Source organism: Sinocyclocheilus grahami, unplaced genomic scaffold (genome assembly GCF_001515645.1).
Source record: "Sinocyclocheilus grahami isolate Dianchi unplaced genomic scaffold, SAMN03320097.WGS_v1.1 scaffold203.1, whole genome shotgun sequence".
In the NCBI taxonomy this organism is placed as follows: domain Eukaryota; kingdom Metazoa; phylum Chordata; class Actinopteri; order Cypriniformes; family Cyprinidae; genus Sinocyclocheilus; species Sinocyclocheilus grahami.
In genome coordinates, this window is record NW_015505382.1 from 1,395,782 (window position 1) to 1,405,713 (window position 9,932).

General features: G+C 36.2%; 1 protein-coding gene across 1 annotated transcript in view; it reads right to left on the minus strand.

The window, feature by feature from the left end:
- tlcd3a (TLC domain containing 3A) overlaps positions 1-9,932 on the minus strand; it is a 32,420-nt gene that overhangs the window by 13,149 nt on the left and 9,339 nt on the right. The window contains exon 2 of the mRNA XM_016285903.1: positions 4,906-4,910. Within this exon, the coding sequence (XP_016141389.1) occupies positions 4,906-4,910 (5 nt within the window). The remainder of the gene's footprint in view (positions 1-4,905; positions 4,911-9,932) is intronic.

Consider the following 9,932-nt stretch of genomic DNA (forward strand, 5'->3'; position numbering starts at 1 on the left):
GTTTTAGGAGGGCGTGGACGAGTCTTAACTTTTATAAAGAATATCTCTTTGGGTTTGAGACTTTAGTCTTTGCAACTTTAGGGATCTTATCCATTCACGAACAGCTTGTAACACTCCAAAGAGAAAGGAAAACTTGAAATCACATCATATGACCCCCTTTAACTAAACTAAAAAAAGAAAACTACCTGCAGATTACAAATGGAAATGGAAATAAAGACTATATAACAAAAATCTGACCTTTAAAACCACTTTCACAATAATGTAAAGTCTTTGAATTATGTTAATTTGGGGGCTTATCTTACTAAGTAATTATATGTTAGGCTAATTATGATCAAATTTATTTATTAAAACCTCCTGAGACCCTGTGACCTCATATGAGGACATTATATTTTGGTGTATTTCTCTGAGACTATACATGCCACAGTTTTAAGTCTAGATGTCCTGTACAGAGCACATTCAGGGCTTTTCAGAGATACTAAATGTTTGGATGTTTCACCATGACCACTCCCTCTCCTTGGTCTTCAAATATGGCTGATATTAATTTAGTGACACTCTTATGGAAATATGATCATATTTTGTAATTATTATTTAAATCAAATTTTTAAACTGGCTGTCATAAATCAACATCTCAGGAAAATGTTATGGGGTTTCAAATAAAAATATGACTTTCTGTTACGAAACAGGATGTTGATTTCATACATGTACATATGAGGACACTGGGACTAAAAGCACGTTTATTAGCATTTTGGGAGACATAACAAATGAATAGGGAAAGAAATTATGTTTCAATATTCTATGAAATATTATATATTATTATGAAAATCTAGTCAAATATTACTCCCATTATTACACTTCTTTTTTCATTACATGTTGCCCCCAAAACACATTAATATGCAAATCTGATTTAGTTTATAGAAAGAAAAATGGTATATCAAATCATTCTGTTATAACATAGTTGAGAATCATCTTTATACAAAGTTTGGTAAAAACAAAATCCTGAAAACTAAAAATGTATTGGTGATTTAAAAAATCTATTGTTTTCGCCTATGCATGTTCATTCATGTCTTTTTTTTTTTCTTTCTTTTATTGAGTCCCGATGTCCTCTACCGAGGACATAGCATAACTTATGAATGTTAGAGCATTTTTTATGCTCTAAACAATGTAAAGACATGAAAAAAAAAATTTTTTTCCAAAAAATCTTTTCTCGGGTCTTAAGAGGTTAATATGCCGTATAACTTGAATTAAAGTTTTATTTTATCGACATTCTTTCTAATATAATGTAATATAATATAATATAACACCTTGATGATTATAAAAAAGTAATAGATTACTTTTTAGAAAGTTATTTGTCGACTAAGCATTTATATATGAGCTACATTGGAAAATATTTGGTGGTGAAACAATTTTCACTCAGAAATTGCTAGTAAATTTCACAAATAATTACAAAGAAACAGCATGTAATACATGAAGTTAAATGTAAAATTTGGAAATAGAAAGACCAAAAACTTTGTTTTATTTACAACTTTGAAAAAAAAAAAAACGTTTTTAACAGTGTAATTTTGATTAGTTATTAATATAATACCTTGATGTTGAAACAAATGTAAGTGATTTGAAATATCCAAAAATGTTTTGAAAGTGTACTGCAGTCGTTATAAAGCACGATATTATATTAGAGTCATATTAGGGCTGTGAAAGCAGAATGAAATGAAGTGTAAGTGTAGAGTAGTGTAGAGCTCAGTCTAAGCCTCTGATTGTCTGGTGAACTGCACGGCTGAGCATTGTACACGGGGTGACGCTTGCTCGTCATGACAACGGTGGTCACGTGACCTCGGCCTGACAGCTTACGCCTAAGTTGGCCACTAGATAAGCGCTCCCCTCCACAAACACACACGCACAGCGCTCTGCTCCCCACATCCCTCCATCCTTGGAGCCTTGCTGCCTGAATACTGTCACAAGACCCATTTCACACAATCCATTCTTTGTATCCCCCTCTCTCTCCCTTTTTCTCTTACACTGAGCTCAGAAAAGGGAGGAGAAGAAAATGCTTCTTTTGTGTAGCTTTGGGGGTGGCTGGCATGACATACATGTGTCCAAATATCATACATATATAAAAAGTAGTAAACGTATACTTAATTCTGCTACTTGCGATCAAGGTCTAACTTAGCATAGCTTACAACACAAGTACTGATTTACTCAGGGGTTTTCTTTGTAAAGCCCATGGGCATGTATTTTCTAGTCTACCTGAATGACCAAAATCTTTAAAACTGATTGCCAAGCTTACATTTCAGAAACATGTCAAACACCAACAAAATCTCACAACCATATTTTAATATTCTATGTTTCTGTTTTTGCACACACCAGGCTAAAAATCTGTATTTTGGTCCGACTAAAGCACATGCACCTTTAAAGCAGTGTTTTTAGTACCCTTTAAAAAAATAGTGGTGTAACAATTTTCATTTAATTTAGAAAGTCACAAACTGAATTCAATGAATTAGCACATCGAATTAAACATTGAATTTTTAAACTGAAAAAAAATTTTTTTTACAGTGTATCAATGATACCATTACAGTTTTGTTTTATTTAATTTTAGTTAAAGCTTTATTAATTTTGGTCATTTTTATTGGTTTTTTATTAGTTATGTCTATACCGTTTTTATTACATTTTAGCCTTTAGTTTGAGTTTATTTAGTTGTAGTTATTTTTGTATGAACCTCCTGACTTCCAGGGGAAAAAAAGTTTGTGACTTTAGTATTTTTTCATGTCATTACATTGTTAGAGCATAAGAAAAAATGTGAAAAATTATAATAAAAAAAAATTTAATTATATTTTATGCTATGTCCTCTGAAGAGGACACCAGCACTTTTAAAAGTCCTGTTTTTAAAAAAAATTATAAAAACACAAGACATGAAACGGCGAAACCAGTGGGAATTTTGTTTTAATCACAAACCATTTTTTGTTTTTTATACAATTAAAAATACATTTTCAGGAGATGTTGATTTATGCAATTTAATATAAACAATTTGAAAATGTGTCATATTTAAATGATCATTACAAAATATTATCATATTTCCATAAGGGTGTTAAATTTGATCACTAAATTAATGTCAGCCATTTTTAAAGACCAAGGAGAGGGAGTGGTCATAGTCAAACCTCCAATCATTTTGGTATCTCTGAAAAGCCCTGAATGTGCTCTGTACAGGACTGTGACAAGTAAGGTTCCAGAGAAATCGCTAAAAAAATAATGTCCTCTACAGAAGGCAAAATGCTAGCTGGAGAAATGTTGCTCTGGCAATTATAGCTGAAATAATATGTTTATAATTTATTTTATTTTATTTCAGTTAATGTTTATTTTATTTCAAGTAATGAAAATGTTTTTTTATGGTTTTAGTTTCAGTTAAGGCAATGCCTTTCGCAATAGATGGAAGCTAGTGATAGTCGGTGTTGACGGTGTGTTAAGCCGCAACACCGTTTACATCACTGGCCCACCGTGGCACTGTCCCCAACAATGTTTGGATTTTTTTTATAGTAATAAAAATAATTTAGTTCAGTTAGAGAACAGACAGTACAATTAAACACTGAATTCAGCTGATCAATGCAGCATGCCGAACAACAGTCGCATCACAGATTTCATTTCTCCAGTGAGGAGAGTGAGTCGAGCTGACTGACAAGAAGAGTGAGGTGAGACAGACAAGATGATAGCGGATGATTTCATTTAGAAACGAAATGCAAAAGCGCCTGTTTCGCAATATTTGGGATTTTGAAAAGCCTGTTGACTTTTGCCATTTATCTAAGGTGATTTTGGAAGTTTTTTTTAAACATTTGTTTCTTATTTATTTGGTTCAACAGTGTTTGCTGATTTTCAGTTTATTTAAATTTTGTGTAATTTATTTATTTTATTTTACATCAAGGTGTAGCCTATGCCGTTCCTCCAAGCTTTCTTATTCGTTTTTCTAATAAACATTCTATGTTTCTAGAGAGAGAGAGAGAGAGAGAGAGAGAGATGCATAGCATGTGCAGAGCAGGGGGACGCGAGGAACAGTATTAAGAACTGCTGCTTTAAAACATTTATTTTGAAACTTGTGACTCCATTAGAATCGTTAGAAGACAGAATCGCGATTCATATATAAATAGATTTTTACTTGCACCTCTAGTTTTCGCTTCCTCTTCTCTAAAGCAGCGCAGCATGGACTCGCCCCCTTTGCTGCCTTTTCCCAAGGGCGGGGTTTATCAGGGTTTTTGATGTCACGAACCCGGGAAGTAACTTGTTGTAGTCTCTACCAGCCATTTTTGTAGGCATTAAACAGCCAGAATTTTAAAAGACGATATCTCCGTTTGCATTGATCTTTCAGCTTCGTAACTTTGCAGACATTGTTTTTTGCTCAAACAGCAACATTTAGGGATGTAACGGTATAAAAATTTCTTATCACGATTATAGAGACCAAATTTATCACGGTTATCAGTATTATCACGGTATTGTTAAAATGTGCTGGAGATGTTCTAAAAGTACTGACACATAAATCACTTCAAGTTTTTTATTTAAAAATCAACAAACAACAAATAAAATGACTTTTTCTTTGCATAATCAATAAAACATTAACATTACCAATGATGTTCGGATTTTAAATGACAACTTGACTGACAACAGTTTAATAGCATGTTGAAATATCTAATGTAAATGTTCAAATAAAGCTTTGAAAAAGTTTCATAAAAAGGTCAACCTCACATTTCAGCCTTTAAATAAAGAAACGATATGTCAAAATGATAATTGATTAATAAATGATTATATGTATTTTATCTGCTCCATAAATAATTCTAGATAACTTATCTGAGTTGTTTAAATGTGTAGAATCCACATAAGCTTGTTTTTCATCAACCGGTCAAAATTTACAGCAGGGCATGCAAATTTGGTCCGTTTTTGGCCAGACAGAAACTGCACACAGGCTGAATGTAAATGTAGGTCTCTGTAAATCCACTCGCTGACAGCAGGTGGCGCTTATGGAAAAGCTGAATTACAGCTGTTTCCCGTAACCTCCGTGGACAAAGCAGTATTGCGATTAAGAACACTTCCTTTAGGTATTACATGGAGTGAAGATGAAAACAAAATGCCATCGAATCGTTCCTGAAGACCTTCAGAACCTTCAGAGGTACATTCATATAATTAATTAATTCATATATTCATTTGTATAATTCCCTTAGCACTCGTTTTGAGTGAAAACAGGGCGGAAAAGCTGGGAGGTTTTAAAAGAGTGCTAATCTAATACGGTTTTAATGATAATTAAAAGATGAAACGGTAATATTAACCGTGGGGAATTTTATCATGATTTATCATTTATTGTAATCCGGTAATCGTTACATCCCTAGCAACATTACACACTAACTAACGTTAAAAAAAGTGAAATCGCAATCAACCACCCCTTTAAGGTTTTTGAAAAAAGTCTCATGTTCACCTATAGGCTGCTATAGTCAAAAAATGAAATAAATCAGTAATATTGTGAAATATTATTACAATTTAAAATAACAGTTTTCTATTTTAATATATTTTAAAATGTAATTTATTCCTGTGATGACAAAGCTGAATTTTCAGCATTTTTCAGTTCACATGATCCTTCAGAAATCACTCTAATATGCTGATTTGCTGCTCTACAAACATTTCTTAATATTATCAATGTTGAAAACATTTTTGCTGCCTAATATTTTTGTGGAAACTAATATTTTTTTCTGGAATTCTTTGATGAATAGAATGTTTTGTAAAATTATGCATGTCTGCACTGTCAGTTTTGATAATTTAATGCACTCTTGATGAATAAAAGTATTAAATTATAAAAATTAAAAAAAACTCTTACCCCAACTTTTCAATGTTATGTCATAAAATGGCACTTGTCAAAATAATTCACCGGGGCTTTCTTGTGGCAGTGTTGTAATCATTGTATGTCATATAAGCTACCATCAAGATATTGGTTACATTATGAGATAATGGACATCCTGTCTGCTTTTGCAAAATTTTGTTAAAAGTTTTACGGTCATTAATTGTGCTCTTTTTTCATATTCTTACCCAGTGCTGTGACAGAAAATCTATGTTCTGACACATAAAATGATGGAAACCAACAAGCTGGCTTCATTACAGTCTGGATTGCCAGAGAAAGTGATAAAAAACTATTAGTGATTCAGTGATTCAGACTGGTTGCCTCATTCTAACATGTACACACACTCAGAATACTGATGGAATCAATGCTTCAATGTAAAAGTCCAGACTTACTTCATTATCACTCCTCTAACAGCCTTCATCTTCTTCACTGAGTGTAGGCATTCAGCACATCTTCTAACTACCATCAAGATCACAGATCAACTACCCATCCATCAATTCACATGTCCATGTATCTTGTGTTAACTACGCAATACGACTTGTTGCTGCTGATCACCATCCCTCACCAACTATTCAGCGTCCACTGGATCATGCTGGTCAATCAATAACTCTTATTAAAGGGGTCATATGATGCAATTTAAATTTTTCCTTTCTCTTTGGAGTGTTACAAGCTCTTGGTGCATAAAGATGATCTGTAAAGTTGAAAGTCTAAAGTCTCAAATCCAAAGAGATATTCTTTATAAAAGTTAAGAGTCAACCAAGCCTACCTAAAACAGCTCATTCCAACACGCCTCCACATGTCTACGTCACGATGTGGGAAGATTTGCATAACGCCGCCCAAATGTTCATGCAAAGAAAGAAGGCGTAACTTTTATGCTCGCTGTAGTATTGTTGCCGCCGCCACCATGCTGTGGAGACGCTGTGTTTCGTTGTGAAAGCAAACTTTGTTTGGCCTTCCAAAAGAGGACCATATCCGCTTCGTCATGCCTACAGCTGATCCGTGCAGGTCACTGAGGAAATACATCAACTTCGCGCTGTGGATCGCCGGATCAACTTTCACCGTGGACGAAGCGGAGTCCAGCCCAGGGTTGTCACATGTGGTTCTTGTTCGTTTATTTATATAGCACCATTTAAAACACAACCGAGGTGCTAACCAAAGTGCTTTACATAAAAAGTACAAGAATGGAAACGAACATCGACAACATAAAACACCACATCGACATATAAAACACCACATCAATCATTGTATGCTACCAACATTAGATGTGCTTTCAACAGTTTCTTAAAAATTGACAGTGATTTGGCAGACCTGATCGGCAGGGGCAACTCATTCCAAAGTCTCGGCCCTATCACAGCGAAGGCCCGATCGCCTTTATATAGGCTATTTGTTCTAGGCACTACAAGTAATTTTTGATTCTCTGATCGTAATGTTCTAGGAGGATTATATGGGATTAAAAGGTTTGCCAAATACAATGGGGCCTGGTTGTTTAAAGATTTTAACACGAACAATAACATTTTATATTTAATTCTAAAATGGACTGGGAGCCAATTTAAAGAAACTAACACAGGGGTAATTGATTCATATTTCTTTACCTTTTTTAGTAACCTCGCCGCAGCATTTTGTACTGATTGTAGTCGAGACAAAGATGTGGTGGTGATGCCAGAATACAAAGAATTACAGAAATCCAGCCATGATAGAATAAAGGCATGGATTACTCTTTCAGAGTCTGAGTTTGTTAAGAATGGTTTAACTTTGGCTAATAAACGCAAATTATAAAAAAAAAAGTAAATTTGCTTATCTAATTTTAGGTTATTATCAATTAGGAAGCCTAAATCTCTTACTGTTTTTTTCAAATACGATGCCAGAGGGCTCGCATCTAATAAATGTTTTGTGGAATTATTTGGGTGGCTAAAAACAATGGCCTCTGTTTTTTCCTCATTTAGCATTAAAGAAAAAAATAAGCCCGCCAGGCCTCTGCTCACTCATCCCGCCGACCGTTCCTCACTCTAGCCGCTGGCCTCCGCTTGCTCTAGGCCGCCGCCGCTCACTCTAGCCCCGCCGTGTGTGACGCTGTTTCGTTGTGAAAGCGAAACTACTTTGTTTGGCCTTCCAAAAGAGGACACGACTAGAAATCAGTGGTTAAGTTGTATTTACAACACTGTTCCAGAACACTTCAACCCAAATATTCAGATGTGTGCAACACATTTTATGGAGGACTGTTTCCTGGGAGATTAGACTACAATGCTGGCTGTTCTGACTCACAGACGCCAAGTACGTTTTTTATATTTAAAGAAATTGCCACTGATGAGTCAAACGTGAGTTTTGAGCAGTGTAGAGTAGCACTTGTTGTTTGTCATTTCTCCGATCACAAATGCAGACATGGTTTTATGTTTACGGGGCGCGATGCAACGCCATGCGTAAAAAGACAGTATAAGTCATTATAATCAGTAATTACGCCCCCACTGGATGCAACAAATGCATTCGTCTATAACAGGTTTTAATGTTTTTGTCTCGTCGCTCCGGCCGGACAGGGCTTCACAGTATGGTGAGGTCTGTAACATTTTCGTCGTTTCAGACAGGCGGGGCATAGAGGAGAAACAATAATGTTCAGTATGTGGAAAATAATGTGTTTTTTGATCCTTAAACCGCATAAACACATTTCAATACACCAAATACATAAAATAATGTTCTTTTTAGCAGAATCATATGACCCCTTTAAGAGAACAACATCTCAAGAAACATGAAACTCAAGGGCAGGTTAAGTCTGACAAGAGTTTGGGCCAACACTCAATTTTATGCGATCTATTATCTTTTCTGATACACAAGGACAGAGAACAAACTCCCTTCTTGATGCTGCGGTTCTTTTTTGTCATGGATTGGATATTGATTTTCCTAGCTTTTTTATCTTATAGCTTATAGTCTGTGAAAATATATTGAATCTAAAAACAGCCTCTTTCTGTAAAGAGAAGGAATGTGAAGAACCCATTCTGAATCAAGAGAACAGGACTCTGCTGTAACAGTGTTACGCTGATACAGCATCTTTTTTGGTGTTTGACTTTTGGTGATTGACATAGCTGCATTGGTTTGGGAGAATCTAGCACAACAGGAACTCAATGAAAGATTGAAACAAAATATTACGTTTAGCCATTATATCAACTGACCTCCATAGAAACACCAGTCAGAAAACACAAACACTGATAGAATTTTATCTCATAAAACACAAAACACTGCAAAAACAAAGGTTGCATATAAAAAGCAAAGCGATCTGAAGCAAACCAAAGGTATTAGCTGGGATTATGGACATTCCTAAATAAAAATTGCAAACAATTGCCCTTAGCAAAGCCGAAACAAACTAAGAAATTAGGGATTAGGTTCAACAAAATTTTCCAATTGCAACAATAACAATAAGGATTTAACTATGGATGTGAAATTTGTTTCATATAGCTAGGTTACAAACCACATCAATAGCAGCTTCAAAAAGAGATTAAAAAATACATGTAATATTCTGGCCCAGCTGCGAGAACGGAGAGCCGTGCTGGAAACATCCCGGGCTGACGTTCACAAGTCAGGGGTAAGTATACCGCGCGATACTAACACTCCCACCACCTCTACTCCGTGTGTTTCTCTGCACAGGCCCGGTGCACCCAGGACGCGATCTTCCCAGATGTCCTTCACTCCGGCACCAGGACCCTGGGTGCACCCGCAGTGGAAGACGCGAGCCAGGCCCCTGGGCGACGACCTCTCCCCCTCCGGTCTTCGAGATCTCCACCCGGAACCGCTTCGCTCCCCTCCGTGAGACGGAATGCGACGCTGTGATCATCGGAGACTCCATTATCCAGCACGTCCGTGCTACGTTAGCTGAAGGTAAAGTGCACACTCACTGTTTCCCTGGTGCTCGTGTTCTCGATGTTTCTGTGCAGATACCCACGATCCTGAAGGGCAACGAGAGCCCCGGAGCGGTCGTGCTTCACGCGGGGGCTAACGACACCAAGCTGCGGCAGACGGAGACGCTGAAGAGGGACTTCAGGAGCCTGATCGAGACGGTGCGCCGCACATCGCCCGCGACGAC